This window comes from Stigmatopora nigra, chromosome 22 (genome assembly GCF_051989575.1).
Source record: "Stigmatopora nigra isolate UIUO_SnigA chromosome 22, RoL_Snig_1.1, whole genome shotgun sequence".
Taxonomy (NCBI): Eukaryota; Metazoa; Chordata; class Actinopteri; order Syngnathiformes; family Syngnathidae; genus Stigmatopora; species Stigmatopora nigra.
The window spans coordinates 5,184,788-5,202,678 of NC_135529.1; the positions used below are offsets into that span (position 1 = coordinate 5,184,788).

General features: G+C 40.6%; 1 protein-coding gene across 1 annotated transcript; it reads left to right on the forward strand.

The window, feature by feature from the left end:
* The first annotated feature begins 78 nt into the window (after window positions 1–78).
* LOC144215559 (mevalonate kinase-like) lies at window positions 79–4,930 on the forward strand. Its single transcript, XM_077744586.1, has 10 exons — window positions 79–374; window positions 554–701; window positions 826–970; window positions 1,702–1,857; window positions 2,597–2,700; window positions 2,856–2,901; window positions 3,062–3,152; window positions 3,489–3,608; window positions 3,790–3,943; window positions 4,211–4,930. The coding sequence occupies exons 1-10, from the start codon at window positions 297–299 to the stop codon at window positions 4,360–4,362; spliced, it is 1,194 nt and encodes a 397-aa protein (XP_077600712.1). The 5' UTR covers window positions 79–296; the 3' UTR covers window positions 4,363–4,930.
* The last annotated feature ends 12,961 nt before the right edge of the window (window positions 4,931–17,891 follow it).

Below are 17,891 nucleotides of genomic sequence, written 5' to 3' on the forward strand. Positions count from 1 at the left end.
TGTGATTGGTTAAAATTTCCCGGAAAATGTCATGTGCTCTGTTCTGTCGTGTCAGCTGAGTCTAAACGAAATGTAAGTGGGCTTCGTCATTTCGGACCACTGAATCCTAATTTTGCTCATCGTTGACCTTTAAATTCACATTATTGGGATTAACATGCTTCTAAATATTTGGCTAGTCTCCAATTGGGAGCTGATTCGATTCCGAAGAGCTTGCTATTAGCTCTAAATGACTGATTGATTGAGAGCTAGTGCTGAGTTTTGCTGTTCTTTTAATACTTATTCGTTTTTTTGAAAATATGCATGTGAAGGAATGCATCATATCTGCTCCTGGAAAGGCTATTCTTCACGGAGAGCACGCAGTTGTGCATGGAAAGGCAAGATTTTCAACAAATCTGACAATTTAATGCTTTATTAAACTATAATGCGTTACTAGTGTATATTCAATTCATTGGTATAATGAAAATTTAAAAGGAATACATTCATTCCATACGCTTTTAGTACTATAATAGACTATTTTTTTAATATTTTCTTTGCTTTTGTTTAAACAATACAGGTTGCACTTGCTGTTAGTCTGAATCTGAGAACATATTTGAAGTTAAAAGCCACCAACGATGGTAAAGTTTGCATCAACCTCCCAAACATTGACACCTTCCTCTGTTGGGATGCTTCTGAGTTGAAGCAGTTTATACAACATTCATCTGGTAAGGAATGTTCTACTTAATACTATTTATGACATGGAAAACAGACTGAACATGGGCCCCTTACAATCACTGTATGGAAAATACTGTGTCATCTCACTATTGCGTCTGTGTCACTTTTTAACAGGGAAGCAGGAGGATGTAAAACGTCTTGATGCTGAACTTTTGAGGAGACTTCGTCAATTTCTCGGTGTTGCAGATGGAAGCTTGGATACAAGCAACATGGCCACATTGGCGTTCCTCTACATCTACCTATGCCTTTTTGGAACAGGGTGAGATACATTTGTTTTAAATCTAACTTTAAGTATACCAGAACTAGATCTGTTTGTCTCATAATCAAATGTACAGGTTTCTTTATGTTATGGTTAATGTTTGAATTAACTACTCATATCATGCAGGAAAAACATTTTGCATCTATTAAGTATAATTTATCTAACAAAGAATGACTCCTATTGACCCCTGAAGTTTTGTCACTGATGGTTATGTACAACAGTGAGTTGAAAATAAAGTATGTACAGTAATCCCTCGATTATTGCGGCTAATATAGACCAGACATGGCCGCGATAAACAAAAAAAAAAAAGGGAAGTAGGATCACCTTTATTTAAAAAAGGAAAAAAAATCCCCGATGTAGTGAAAAAATGTCCGACGACTGCATTAATAAACCGAGAAAATAGAAATTCAGAGGCTATGGATCTTTTGTTTCATATCAGGAGTCTCCACAACCCTAGTGATGATAAGCGGTGCGGAAAATGAACGAATGACTATCATCAGGAGCTTTAACTGCCACAGTCATGATTGCCAGAAGTAATGGCTTCAGAAAGAATGAAATTGAATGAGACCTTCAACGTGCTTGCTTTTGCTTGATAAACATTGTTTGATTTCTATTCTTTCTGGTAGCAGGCATCGACGTCAAGCAGAATAAATTGATGTGCTGGCAGAGCTCTATGCGGGCGGCACTTCAGTTAACGTCACAGCAGTAATTCTCCTCTTCTCTGCTTCCAGAGAGCTGCCAAGCTTGACAATTTCAGTGTGGTCAGAGCTGCCGACGGGTGCGGGACTGGGCTCGAGTGCCGCCTACTCCGTGTGTTTAGCCGCAGCTCTGCTCTGTGCTGGTGGAGCCATTTCCAGTCCTCTCAAAGTCTGGGACCACACTGCCAGGTATTAGAATTATGCACTATGTTAAAGTGAACCCAGCCACGAGCCCATACTGCATAGCAACTTTGAGTTCAATCCTTGATTTGGTTTTCCCTTTAATAGTGAATAGATGACTATATATTCTTCTCTGTTATTATTGTATGGGGCAGTGATGGGACAAAGTAACAGTACAGTAAAAAGTACCGTATGTATACATGTACATCTGTGTATGAATGTGTATATTTATGTATATGTAGATTTATGTGTATGTGTATATGTGTACATTTATGTGTATGTATATATATATATATATATATATATATATATATATATATATATATATATATATATATATATATATATATATATATATATATATATATATATATATATATATATATATATATATATATATATATATATATATATATATATATATATATATATATATATATATATATATGTACTTATGTATATATATGTATGTATGTGTATATATGTGTATATATGTGTATATATTTGTATATATGTATATATATGTATATATATGTGTATATGTGTATATATATATGTACACATATGTATACATATGTATATATGATAGATATAGGATCAAATTAAGACATTTTTCCCCCAATAATGAATATTTATACAAGTTTTAGTGACATAATTTTATTGTTCATAAATCAACCATTTCTATAGTATTTCCCCATTAACCCTCGAGGGAAATGGTCTTAGAAATGATGGAGAATAATGTTTGCAGGTGGTGTCAGGAGGAGCTGGAGCTGATCAACAGCTGGGCCTTCCAGGGTGAGATGATCATCCATGGTAATCCTTCTGGAGTAGACAACGCTGTAGGGACATGGGGTGAGGCCTGGCATATGGTATAGTGCTTAATGTAACGCCACCTTTGTGCCTTCGTGGGCTCTCTTTTAATAGATTCACTGGGGTATTATGTGCAGCTCCAGTGTTCATTATCATCAGATGATTATCTCTTTAATGACTGATTTGTTTCTGTGCAGGAGGCATGCTGAGGTTCTTGGCCGGGAGGATAATACCACTGAGCAGGTAGCACCGCCACTGATTAAACACCGCAGAGTGGCTTTTATAAAATCACAGCGCATATTTTTCTCCACAAAATTGATGTCAATGGGAATAAATTGCCGCCTAAGCAGGAGGACGAAGAACAAATTTGCTTCAACATTCTTTTTTTCTGCTTTATTTCCAGGGTGCCATTATTAAGAATCCTCCTCACTAACACTAAAGTGCCACGTAGCACAAAGGTACTTGTCGCCAGGGTGAAGGACAGAATTAACAAGGTACTAAATGCTTTCTTCTTTCCTGTCCATTACCTGCTGAGGTTATAATTAATAGCACAGGCATTTCTTTTGCATGACACATACTCCAAAATCTGAGTGTTCTTGTGCCATATTGAAATGACATCTTAGCCAGTAGTCTCAAGGGCCGTTGCCTTGGCGACAGCAGCAGGTCCACACACTTTAACATATACGTTTTTTTTTTTGCTGTGTTATGGTCAGGCGAGGGCATTTTTTTATGACAGCATTTTTTTTCTTATTATATAAAATAAGTCTATCTAACAATGTACAAGAGTTTTATTCAAGTGCATGCTCAAAAGCTTTTATCCCTCCCCACAGTTTCCAACTATTTTGACCTCTGTGCTTGACTCGGTCGATGCCATTTCCTGCACTTGTGAGAAAACACTTGTCGAGATGACGTCTGAGCCAATCACTGGAGAGCACTACAATATTTTAGAGGTATGTGTCCACATTTAAGAAACGCAATACCCAATACAAAAAAAACATGAACAGATCAAATACATTCAAACTGTTAAACTGGTGTTAACAGCATAATTATTTGAACTCAAGCATTCATTAACTCCATCAATAACACTAGATCAGAAACTTCATCATGTCTCTTTTGTTTTTGGACTTTCAGGAGCTCATTGATATTAACCAACATCATCTGAATGTAATGGGGGTGGGACATCCTACCCTGGATACCCTGTGTCGGGTCACGCTCGCCAGGGGTCTCCACAGCAAGCTAACGGGCGCTGGAGGAGGGGGCTGTGGCATCACTCTTCTGAGACCAGGTAGGTTTGTCATTAGTGTTTGTCCAGAAAAAAAAACCTCACACATATTAGCTAGTGGCATTCTACTTAACTAACCATTTTGGACATACTGCATTTTTGTTCCATTTATGCTTTAAATGTTTTTCCAGTGTGTTTGTCTGTGAAGAAGGGTAAGGAATAAATGAAAAATATATTCATTGTGATAAATGGCCGATCATGGAAGCAAGCATTTAATTTTCATGCCATCTGTATCAGTACTTGCCATCAAGACTTGCCTTTTCTTTGTAGAAACGGACACGGCTGTGATCCAGAATACAATTCAGGACTTGAATGCCTGCCACTTTGATTGCTGGGAAACAAGTATTGGCGGTCCTGGCGTCCAAGTACACTCTCCCGCATCCCTAAAGGAGGATGTTTTAGAGATTTTAAACCATTATTGAGAGACTACGATGACCATGGATAACCAAGTCAATACTTTTTAGATTCATCATGATATCAGGTATGCCCATCTGCTAAACTAAATCAAGGAAATGTTTACACTTCAAGTACATATCAGTGGACCAGATGGTAATTATGCATCTCATTCTTTTATAATTGCGTGTAGTACACCTTGTCCGTTAGATGGCGACAGAGTTCCACAAATTATTCCTATTAATGTTGACAAGGGTGAACTATTGATTGTGCATTAATGACTAGGAATGTGGCCAATGGGAGTTGAATAATTTCAGAGTTGGCCAAAAAAAATTCAATATTTGAAGTATTGTGTACCTTGTATACTACTTGCATCCCCCTATCTGTCTTCCCAACATCTCTCACCATCAAAAAACGTCACAATTATGATGCAAAGGCTGCGTATTGAGAAGATGGATCTGTTTGCAGTATTACAGATTTAGTGTAAAAAGGTCGTTGCAGGATTTACAAGTTTTTGATTTTCCAACCCTCTTAAATGTCACAAAGATTAAGTAGCACGGCACACGTGAATAAACGACATTTGTCACCCTCCCTCTCTTTCTGCCTGGCGCCCCTTCTGTCCCCTTAGATTGTGTCATCTTTATGTTCAGCGAGCATCACCGCCTCCAATCTTATGCCCCGCCTCCCCTTGGCACTACACTGCACAGTTGCCCCTAACCCCTGCTGGAATTTAATTACCACTGCGCTTTTCAATTGAACCGACATTGACAAGAGAGCGAGACAACAGAGCGGTTTCATTTGAAGCGCCTCTTTCTTTATTCTTTCATTCTCACTCGTTTTTTTTACTCTTCTGATCCATTTCTTTTTATTTTTCTTACAGTATTTCAGATTGTTGAGCAAAAACGGCCAAGGATTCAGAGAAAGAGCTTGAATTGGACAGATTTGATTAAAAAAATAGGAGAAAAGGACAATGTCAATACTGGCCAACCATCGTGTAATACGTTTTTGTGCAGACAGATTGGATATAAAGAAATTTCATTCATTTTATCTAAGCTGAATAGAAGCCTGAAATACTAAATGTGAATTTGCTGACTGGTCATACTCACCAGGGGCGCTCGCCCTCTCTCCGGACCCCCAGTGTGCGGCTGGAGAGCTTGTCAGGAGCCATTAAGTTTGAATACACAACCGGAGCTGACTGACAACATGTCATGTTGCTGATGACCGCCGGTTTTGCTAAGAGGGTCTTCAACCACTTCCTATAGAAACTGTTTGCATGTGCGACTGTGGACTCACATGCTTTACAATGTATTGTCAGCTCCTATTATCCAAGAGAAGAATTTAATGTTGCACGTTTACATTAGTGTTGCCAGAGTGGGGCATAGAAATGTGCTCAGCGGGGCCCACTTTCCCCACTGCTCATAGAGACAAGAAACATCAACATCATGATGTTGTGCATGATCTTCCCGGGGGTGTTTAGACTTACTGGTGAGCGGGCAGGGAGGTTTTAGTGCGCACAGTCCATTTAGTTGAAGGGCTAAATTCTATATTGTCCTTATTGCCTTGACACTTGTAAAAACCCATTCGTAATGAGATCTCTTTCTCTGTTGGCATCCCCTATCTGGGATTGAACACATAGTACATGCATATACTGTATACATATTTAGCATGTGTGACCTTTTAAAACACTGCCATTTTTATTTGCTGTAACTTTTAGCCCGTCTAGCAACTGTGAACAATGGCAGTCTTGTTACAAATGTGGTTCACCATTAAAACAGGAATTCACAAGAGAAGTTGGTTGCAATATCCGTTGTATTGCAGCCACATCACTAAAGTAAATACACAGGAAATATCAAGCGAGTAGGCAGTTGTACATCAGTGGTTTTCAGAGGCTCATAGTATGCTTTTAGCAATGTATCATAAGTTTATTAGATGGTATCACTAGAGTTTCTATAGACCCGCTCCACTAAATTGGTGAATCCTGTTTTTAGCATTGGTGTTTCTATATAGCACAAATTGCAGGATGCAAGACTATTATTACACTGGGCCTGAGTCTTCCCCAATAGTAATAAGAAATTCAATTGCCTGTGCCTGCCTTTTGATGGTAACAGAGGTCCGATTGATTTAGTCTGGCAGTGAATGCTTAGACTTGACTGACATTGAAGGCAATAGACGTCCAGTCTATTTTTCTAGGGAGGGATGGCAGATAACATTGGCAGTCAAAACACATTCCATGTCCATAAGTTAAACCAAATAGATGAATTCATCGCATATCAAGTCAGAGATATGCACCACTGGAGTAAATGGGGCTTGCTTTGTCAAGTAATGGGAAGGACAGATTTTCAAATCAGATCTCTTAGGAGACCACTTTTGACAAGATTTATCAAATATTTATGCAAAAGCGTTACTCTCTTCCCCCTGACCTATTAATCATCTCAGGATGTGTGACCCCTTCCAATGCACATTTTCTTCCAAGGTTGCGCCCATTTAATTGGTTGGATGCCAGACACATTGGTTTCTCTACCTGGGTCTTCTGTAGATGGCCCATCTTTACTGTTTATGTTGTAAACATCTGCAACTCACATCTTGTACTTCTACTTCTACCCCCTTGTGTCTTTTCCCCCTCCCTCCATCACAGAATTGCATCATGTCATTGTATTGATTTAGAAATTGATTTGGTGAAGCAGGTACCTGCAACACACTGTCATTCTTCAACGCTACTGGCACACTTGTTTAATTGTAGACAAAAGAACCTTTCTTTCTTGTTGCCTTTGAAAAGACTCATTGATTTTTCTAAGGCACCCTTCATCCTTGCTGTAGCACCTATAGGAAAATCTTGGATAGAATGTGTAGTACATGTTCAGCACCTGAACTGAAAATTGAATTAGTCTATATATTTATTTCACGCATTGACTTGAAAAATCTTTGAAAGGAAAAATGTATGTTCTCACCTATAGTCTATTACACTCATTTGTCCATTTTCTAGACTATTTAGTTTTAGAAATGCCTACAAATATTTTCCACACTTTAAAAATACCTAGAAATTAAATTGCTTTGCATTCATTTGATAAGCAGCATAACATTTCGACTTTGAAAATGCTTTTACTTGGAAATAGATTCTCGTCTTTTCTTCAACATTAGGCGCTCAGGGAGGAGGAGGAGGATCTCCAAATGTTATCACATGTCAACGTGTGATTGATGGACCATTAAAAAGTCAGACAGAAGAACTGAAATCCGCTGATAATTCACGGTACAAATGGATTTATAAAGCGGTTAGAAACAAATATTCGCATTTCAAGTTATTTGCAGTCACGCAAGACGCGGAGATCTCGCTTGTCTGTCTCACTTTTGGCCATCTTTCTTCCTTCACCTCCACTTTGTCAGTAGACCTCTGCAGTCATGTAATTACAATAGGACAGGTAGGAGTGTTCATATTCCAGCTGCTGCTGCATGCAAGATAACATCTAATAATCCAAAAGCGTTGCAAAACTGGGATCTCGTCGCTCATGCATTATGAATGAGCCGCTGATTGCTTTTTTGCATAGATTAGCAATCATTTCACAGAAAATGTTTCATAAAATGTGTGCTCGGAGGATTGTGTCTCTCTTTTCAGAGGAGTCGAGGTGACACATCCCACTTCTTTATGCCAGATAACTCAGATCAGGTAATAGCACTTTCCCCCCTTTACCCCACAGCTCCTATTTCTTAGCCCGTTTATTTCCCTTCGCATATCATCACGGGGCGATAAGCCTGATTTTTAGCCCGCTTTGCCACTGATTGCTCACTTAGCAAATGCATTCAGCTGCCGCCGCCATGTTATTGTATGTTCAGCCAAGGAGCTTCGAAGTCAAAGGGTGTGCCTCGGCACCAAAGATTGAACAGTGAGCTATCTCTGATTGTAGCGGTCACAGTGAAACGTGAGAATTTTAAACGGCAAACCACCATTTTGTTCATGTTTTCAAGATCCATGTGAAGTTGGTTCTGAAATTTTAGTTTATTGTCAAATGCCTCTGGATTTAGGGGAGGTCTTGTGCAATGGAAATTCTATATATTCGGAGTGTCTCAATCATAAAATGTTTACAAGACTGATTAACAACTTTGTGATAAAATACCTACAAATATCAATGTAAAGTGACACTTTAAAACCTCTACCACTGAATAACTGACAGCAAATTATAATTCTTTCAACTCCTCAGGACAAAAAGACTACAATATTTCAATGAATAATAATATCTTTTCATCAGATTTCTATAATACAATCACATCACTCAAAATTCATGTATAGCGGTTGCACAAAAAAAAACAAAATCACAAATTTCCTAGAAAAACGATTAAATATTGTTTAAACACAAAAAAATGACACCAAGAACTGCCATTGTGTGAGAAATATGTCATCATTCACTCCACACATAACAACCATAGATTTGGATGCACTTGAAACAAGTAAAAAGTAGCAAAATTGTAATAAAGCACCTACTCATTATATTGACTATGCCTCTGTGAACTGAACCCTGCTTCATTTCCTACATCCATTAGCCGGGCTCCCCAAGTAAATTAGCAAAAGGTCGATCAAGGGAGGGAAGGTGAGTACCCTCATTCCCAGTGGGTTGCAACTGTCTTGTGTGCTGTTTAGGTGTTCTTCCCTTGCCTGCGTGGCAAATACTCTTTCCTCCCACATCTGAAAAACATGCATGGTAGGCTAGTTGAACACTAAATTGTCCTTAGGTGTAAGTGTGTGGGTGAATGATTGTTCATCTCAGTGGGCCCTGCCATGAGCTGGCAACCAACTCTGGTTGGCTTGTATGGGCTCCATCACCCTTCACAATTGTGAGGATAAGCAGTATGGAAATGAATGAAAAGCTATGTAATGTGTGCATAGTGGTCATTAGAAGCCACTCATTTTTTGTTGGAACAATTGATTCAGAAATGTGAGAAAGTTGAGTGTTTTTTTTTTTACTTAGTTTTTCCTTCCCCCACCATACTTAAGTCGATGTCTCCCTTCGTAACCCCTGGCCCTTGCCCTTTCCCCAGATAGGCGGCCTCTCAGCCGAGGCCCCGTGGAGGTTGCTGCCCTCTGCCTGACAGCTTGTCACCAAGCCATGGTGATTTTTTTTTCTCCTCCTGCAGGAGATGGTGTCTGATTGGGAGTAGTGTGTGAATAGCCCTGTCACACCCGATAAGCCAGCAAGACGACCTGTGACGGGGACATATGGCATGTTTGACAGGGAGAGAGGGCACGAATTGCACTGAATGATAAAATGGTGTTTTTTTTATTTTTTATCCCCCTTTGGCAATGTCATGCTTTGAGGCAAGCTGCAAGTCGTTCACTCAAGCGGCTGACTCCAGCCTCCTTGTGACATCTCCTTCAAGGTTTTGGCTTTCTCCGGCTCGCGTCCGGCCGGCCACTTCCGAGGCGGCGAGACTCTTCTTCAACTCGCAGCTGCTCGGTTAGCTTGTCGGCAAAGTGGGCGTAATTGGATATCAGATTAGTTTAGTGATGTAGACCAGGAAATTCAAGAGCCCGCTGGCCTGAGTTGTGTCTAGCCAGTCTGTCACATGCCTCCTGATTAATCCGCACAGACTCATCAAGATGACTCTAATTGATAGCTTCAGCCTCCTCCGTCCGGACCGTGGTTTATTTAAAGGGTCATGCTGACACTGACAAAGAAAAGGAGAGGAAAGAGAAGGCTGACATGATTGCAAAGGCGTTGGGGGAATCATGGAGTTTAACTGCACACCTCTCATCCTTCCTGTCAGCCCGGCCACTGACTTGTGGCGTGGCAGTCTCAACTCCCATCGTGTCAAATGTCACTTTGTCTACTTGGGCCTGTGACAGGCAGTCCAGGTGTCACACTCAGGCTTCAGTGCACCATCAGTCACCTCCGCTCTACTCCCCATAGGCTTACAGTCCAATAACTCCCTTCTCAAACTCAACGTCATTTTACTCCTTTGGGACTCCGCCCGTTGGAGTTTATTCGACTGGGCCAGGATGTCTACCGGGCCAGAACTTTGTCTCCCTTCTTTTTTCCATTACGGTGAAACCTCTAAAGTTGAACTCTTTCTTTCTGTTCAGTGATGCTTGCAGGCTTGCGACAAGAGATCCTTTTGAAGCCTACAGTATGTAAAAGAATCAAACATTTGGGTATGGCCAATGTTGTGAAAATGGCTGTAAAAGTTATCTTTTAATGACTTTGAAATCAACAAAATGTGCCATTGTCTTGGACTGGTGAAATTAGAGTTGCCTTAGTGTAAAATATATTACTGATATTCTGAAAAGCCTCTAAATGATGTCTTTAGTCTAGAGTTGTGTATAAAAAGCTTTTACAGTTGTAATGACACAATTAAAGCACCATTTTGAATATCATTCCCTATTCTGGTGCGTGTATAAATGCCAATTGCATGATATTGTGGTTCTCATGTAAAAGCAGTATCAATTATCCATGCATACAATGTTGAAATGTTCGTTGATGCTTTCACATACATTTAATATTTACAATTTAAGTGGACATCATTATTTCCCAGTATTTTGAGTTAAAAGGATGCTGTTTTTAGGTTTAACAACAATGGTCAATCGGTAATGTTTTCTCTGGACTATTCTATCAATAATGCTGAGCACTATACACTGCTTGTATTTATTTAGAAAGCTAAAAGTGTAGATGGCCTTGGACCGTGATGACCTCAGTGTGAGCTCATCAGATGAGAAGGCGGTCATTAGTGCTCACGTGTACTCTCCCAGCGTGCTGACTGTTCCCAAATCAAATGCTAGGGTGCTTGTTCCACACGGACATTTTTTTTCAAGGGGCTATTTTGAAGATTACAGCCTGTTGAGGGGATATTTATAGGAAAATCTGGCTCTCCTACTAAATTCATGAATATGCAATTGAGCTTTGTTAAACACTGCAACTACAAAAGTGACCCTGATTGTATTTAAGGATCTTTGCTGTGTAAGCAAATGAAAGCCATAAAAACATTGTTTTCGACTGCAAAGAGCAATTTTTTAACTTTTCTGTTCACTTTGAAAGGAAAGCGCTTACTGTTGGAGTTTATTATGAATATTTTAATTGCAGCATCATTTGCAATGAAAGAAAAATACGTCTTTTCTAACCATTGTTCCATCGCCAAATTATTGTATATTTATTCCATCCTAGTATGGTTTTTCATGATTTTTTTTTCTCCAAAATCCTCTTTTTCACTTTGTTGGTGTATGCAAAAAGAACAATCAGGATGAGAATGAACACTGAGATATTCTCATGTGTAGTTACAAGCATGGTTAGGGTCACAACACTTAACTCTCCAAAGGACAACCAGTGCTTGTAATCACATAATATGGACACTATTTTATTCAAGTGGTGCTGACATTCAGCCATTGCAAATGGATTCTGGCTTAGTGCTCCCAATTTTTTTTCTTCTCTCTCTCTCTCTTTATGCCCCATATGATATCAGAGCTACAGTATATATAAAAAGCACTTAGAAGGTGTGACCAAGCTGAAAGAACAAAAATGTTGATTATATATTGCCTAGCGAACATTGGCGTCAAGGCTCCGTGCCCGCGTTCCACTTTTCCAGCCTGCAGCCCCTTTTCCCGGCCGTAATTAAGATCATTTTGTGTTACATTAGCACGAGACCCATCGTGCCATTGAACTAGTCGCCCCGATTAGTAAAAAGGCAGCTAATTTCAGCAGAGGAAGGCAACACTCCAAATTGGCTCCTAATTACACATTAGGAGTGTGAAATGTTCCTGCCGCTCTGGCCTCCATCTTCTTCCCCAACCCCCCCGGGCTGGGGTTCATGTGTTGGCCCACCGGCACATTAACGCGGCTCCCAAGAGTGGCTAATTCCAGCCGACCCGATGGCACGATCACTGGCAGATGTCAGGAATCGAAGATGATGAATTATGAATATTCCATTAGATTGAGGAGGTGCCTTTCTTTCTTTCTCTCTTTTTTTTTTTTTACCATCCTCCCGTGCAGCCAAATAAGCAGACGTAATCAGTAGGGGTGTGCAGGGATTTAACGTGATTGATTTCTCTTGGCCATTATAAATGTCCTCCAATTGAAAATGGACGTTTTAGTATGTTCCTGGAGGACTCGCTGAGTTGACGGGGGCTCTTTGGCCCTATGAGAGCTGTGCCTGCAGAAATGACTTTCTTGTGCGCCTCCCAGGGGCGGTCAACTTTTAGGGCTCAGGCAGCTGGGATTCATCTCTTGACGGATGCTACAAGAACCTCTCGGTGCTCGGCATTTGCATAGCTGCATGATTGCAGATAAAAATGGAGTTCAGAGGAGGCTATTACTAAGTGGGGGGTGAAAATTGGTAGGACTGGCAGCTGCAACGAGCCATAACAAATCCGTAGGCAAAAATGTGATTTATTTTTTCTAGTTTTGACAATTCAATACACGTGTCAAAGTGGGGTTAGACATTACAAGACCATTTGAATACATGTTTTGCACTGTATTCTTCATTAAAATGATGCCAACGAATTACTTAACATTGAAATTTAATTTATGCAGCGTGTCATTTGAATAGAAGCCAGGATATGAAGGCAAGAATAGCACATCACAAGTGAATGAGGTGTATAAATGTTGCGAGGCATGATTAAATTGACCTCTTTGTCGTTTCCCCTCCTGAAAACGAGCCAGTTGGCCAGTTTCAAGAAGCTGCAGATTGTTATCCACCTCCACATCAACTGCATCTCTTTTAAAATACCTGACCTTTATACATGCCCTTTTCTTATAAATGGGTAGGATTCACAGTGGGCACTATCTGCTTCATCCAGGGACCTTGAGACACACCGATGGAATTGGATTCCCTGTCAAAGCAGATGTCAAAGTGATACTGTAGTCTATTACTGTACCACCAGACAACTGATTGGTGTGGCGTTGATATGGGAAGGTACACCTGGACATCTGCGGGGGGTCACAGCCACGGGGAGTAGAAGGGACAGCGAGGTGAGATATGAGCCTGAGGCCAACTGCCAGGCCGGACCTCACCTTGTTCCCCCCCCCCCCCCCATCTAATGGGGCGGCAGTGCATTTTCTCTTCCTTCCTGCCATTCATCACGGCTCTGTGGCAGGCGAGTTTGCAGGAACAGGGGAGACGAGCTAATCCCCCCACATCAGAGGCAGTGATGGACTCGTGTGCCGCTGCCGCAGGACCAATAAAATTAGGCGAGACCCGCTGTGAGGCTTGGTAGGAAATTGCCTTTGCCAATCACATGGAGAATCCCAAGTCTCAAATTTCCCGTCAATCTCACCTACATCTCTTCATTTATAATGCCCCAGTTTTATCATGCAAACTGTCAGAGCCGCTGGAACCCTTTTGAGTGCCTTAAGCCCAAAAGTTAAATGGTCCTCCCTCCCTTTTTGAACTCTTTTTGTGAATAATCACTGCACAAAAACACTACTCTGACCTGTAGTCATTTTAAATGCCGGTATTTCCAATTTTAGATTCATCACTCGCTGCATGGGTTAAGATTCAATTGAATTGTAGCTCAATCACCACTGTTAGTGTAATAATTGTAAGTATTGACATTTAGTTTAGTTTGAAATGTCCAAATTCGTCAGCAGTCTTTGAACGCATCTTGCATTCCTTCGCTACCAAGAGCTTTTGCTTTTAGTCTTCCGTCTTTGATCCTTTTCAGAATGTCTTGTGGTGGCCTTTTGTAGATAATTGTTAATAATATCATGAATAGGTTCATTGTTGGTTGCAAATTTGTATTTAAGTGGCAACCAAGTAATGGTTGTGAACCTACCGTTTGCAGAATCTCGATTTCATTAATATAATGCCTAGATCATTAATGTTTTTGATTAATACCATTGATGATAAAAGTATGGAGGGTAATGACACCCCTGATTTCCATAAAATATCATTTTACATCAGTATGAATTAAATCTTGTGCATGTCATGACATTTTCAGCATTACAGATATTACAGTTGTTGTATTTTGTCATTGGCAACAGCATATGATACAAATGTGGCCATATGCACTTTAGGGAATTAAGACTGCTTCATAAATCCAAAGATGATAAAGCAAGCTGCTTGGAAACCTGCAACTGTGAACACAATACATAGACTTCTTTAAAGCAAATGAGACCATTTGTAGTGATGCCCTTTAGACCCCTTGGGGGGCTCAATGCACAGAGCATTACCTGCTTATGCAATGTGGAAGCCCTGCATAATTTATAGCCTCCTGACTTTGAATGCCCCTTTTCTGAAAGTAGCTCTCTAATTGGCGTGCGAAGATTAAACCTTAAATTTTTGGGGACGCCTAATTCAGATTAATGGGAGTGAATAGCAGTCTTTTGTGCACCATAGCGAATCAAATAGTGATCCAGTTTCCTGTGACTTTTCATGTGGCTGTATTGTATTGGATGTAATTTCAAGCCATTTTCTTGATGAGTGCCTCAGTTCGGACACCCACGCATCTCCTCATAATCGTGGCGGTCAGCATATAAGTGGCCTCTCTACCAGCAACTCTGCGTTATTGAAAATCATAAATCTTTCCAGCACACCTTTTTTTTGTGTGTGTACTGCTTCAGGATGTAAAGGAGAATCCCCAATGTGGATGGGTTATTACTTTTGAGTAAAAATAAAATATGTGGATGAATAGTACTTCCGCCAATGCAATTGAAAGTGAAAGAGGTTTTTGTGACGTTGCCTTGTGTGTGGAAACGTGGAAAAGGCCACCTGGAACTGTAAAGTCGGAGGCAAAAAAGGATCGTGAATGTGTTCTGGGATTCATGATTCCTTAAACGATGAAATTGCGTTTATTTTTTCACATCACAGTTGTATTGTAACTCCATTAAATAACATAACGTAGCTACTCGGTCTTTCCCTACAGCTACAGTCCATCCTTTTGCCCCCCCCAGAGTCTTGCGCATAGAAACGCTAATGCTGTCTGCCAGCATGGTGCTACATAGATTTGTGAAGAAACTGGGGGTGATCATTTTTCCCCCTTTTTTTCCACCCCCTAGGTGACACTCTGAAATATATTTTGTGTGCCCTTTCACTTCAGACGAGCTCAGTGAGGAGGAAGCCTAGAGGAGACTAATGAGAGAGTGCGGGGCAATGGCTCCGTCTGCGTCCACGGCTCATTTTTCTTGATTTTGCTCGCTCCGGTGTCGACCTGGGCTCCTGCTGGCCAGGTGATGGCGATGCCAGCTGGTGCGTCCAGCTCAGACGGACAGCGATTCATTTCCCCCAGCTAGTGATTTATGGCGCAGCACGGCAGAGAGAAGCTGCTGTGCGTGGCACCGGGCCGGCTGAGTTAGTGCACTGTCCGGCAGCCGTCATGCTTTAGCACGCAGCGTTCTGGACTGCCTAATTTACGCTAGAAGACAGTCACATATATCACACCCCGTCTGGCCAATGAAGATTGGTGGTGTTTTGGAAAGAGCCTGTACACAGTCGATTTTACTCACGCGGCCCAGCATTGCATCAAAGAATCTGTTGGGTTTTTTTTTTCTTGTTTTTTTTTTCCAATCCCCTCTTTTTTTGTAGACTTTGATTCTTCATGCTCCATTGCTGTAATGTGTTCTCCCCTTCAAAGAGGTTATGTTTTATCCGTGTGTGGTTGTTTGTTTGTTGTCACCCCTTAACTGTTTGATAGGTTTGAGATTTTACTTAAGATGATGACATTCAACTTTGATGAGGAAGACAAGCAGGCTTAGCGGGGGGTTCATTCAATATATAGTATAAGGACGCAGCTATTTACAGCTTAAGGAAAAATTAGAGTGATCCAATTCATTTTCCATATTTTTAAAGTAACTTGATTAATTTTTGATGCTTTCAATTCTTTTTTTTCCCCTCCTCTTGGAAGTTATACATAGTTTTGGAATGCTGGGTTAAGCCCACATTTGGGATACGGATACATTCACCACTTGCTCCCCATGTGATAGTGCTGTGAATTTCTTCCACCCTTTCTAAAATGTTCACTTTGCTAAACATGGTGGAGGCAGTATGAATGTCTGGGGCTGCTTTGCTCTGTCAGGACCTGGATGACTTGGGATGGATGAAAGCACAAATTCTGTTTTCTACCAAAAAATGAACAGGAGAATGAATGTTTGACCATCATTCTGTGACCTCACACAGATTCCGTAGAAGAAAAAATAGGAATTGCTTAATTTAGACAAACTAAAGGCTAATTTTGTTGTTGTGGCACGACCTTAAAACGGCTGCTTATACTGAAAAACAAAGTCTTGTAAATTCTATGACTTTGAAGCATTCTTTGGTCCACTTATCTTCAAATTTACTTGATCCAGATAACTGTTCATCCATCCACTGATTTTCTTACCTCTTATTTGTTGATGGACATTCAGGCCCTGATTGACAAGGGTTTATTTAACCTTTAGCTGTGGATTAGTTGACATATTCATTCTTGTTAATTGTTGTTGCTCGCTGGGCTCCTAATTCATTATTGGCAGCACCGCCTCTCAGTGTGTGGATATAATGCGACGTGATCCCGTTGGAGGCAGGCCCCCATTGGCACCCGAGGACAGTGCCCTACTGTTCGGGGAAACTGGGGGAGGTCACAGTAGGTAGCTCCCTGGAGCTATGGCATATTAATGCTTGGCCTGACCTGGGTGATAAGAAGCAAGCTTTAGGCGTATGTTTGATTCATGAGTCCATTCTCAGTGGCCCCTGGGGGGCATTTTCCACTGCTGTCCTTTTACTGGCACGGTGGAGGGTGGCTATAGGGGAGATCAGTCCTGTCTGTCACTGAGAGGTTGTATGGTGATAAAGGCTTGGGGCTGGGAGTGGGACAGTGCGCGGACATCGCCCCAGTGTCAGGCACATGCCATGACTTAATGGCGGGTGATGATGCCAGTGCCAAGTTCTGTATTAGAGTGGGTACCAGAAATGGAGCTTGGCTGGTGAGGAAGTCGCTTCAAGGGCACATGGCAGGTCCACTTTTGCTTCCTGAAATATAAATATGTTTCTCCTTGTAATGTCTACTTGTAGGCCATGCAAGGATACTGAAACAAATTGTAAGATAGGGAAGTTTTATTTGGTTTTAATTGATTTTTTTTTAAATACACTGTAATTATGTTGGGATTTTTGTAGAAGGTATGAAAGTCAAAATAGTGTTTCAGGGTTAAATTGCAACAACTGTTAAAAGAAGTTTAAATAAGAAAGAAAATGCTGTAATTCACAACAATGATTCATAGAAACATTGAGAAGGTCATTAAAATATTCCAATTTACAATATACTCGTATAACAGTTCAAATAGAAGTTCATTGTCGCGTTTCTTTAAACAAATCACAATTCCTTAACTTTGACAGCAAGCATTGAAGCATGAAGCATATGAACCAACGCTGGAGTCATATTGATTTTTTTTTTTTTGGGGGGGGGGGGGGGGGTCCAATCATTTTAAGCATCTTCTGGCTGGGGTGTAGTCTTCTCACATTCGATTCCTTGTTATTCTTGGCCTTAATTTGGGAAAAGTCTTTGGAAAAGAAGAACCACCAAGGCTCAACATTTTTTAAATTTAATATTTTACTGAACAGCATTTTTTTATTGTAAAACTTCAGGCATTTTTTTGCTTATTGGAACTTCACCAAA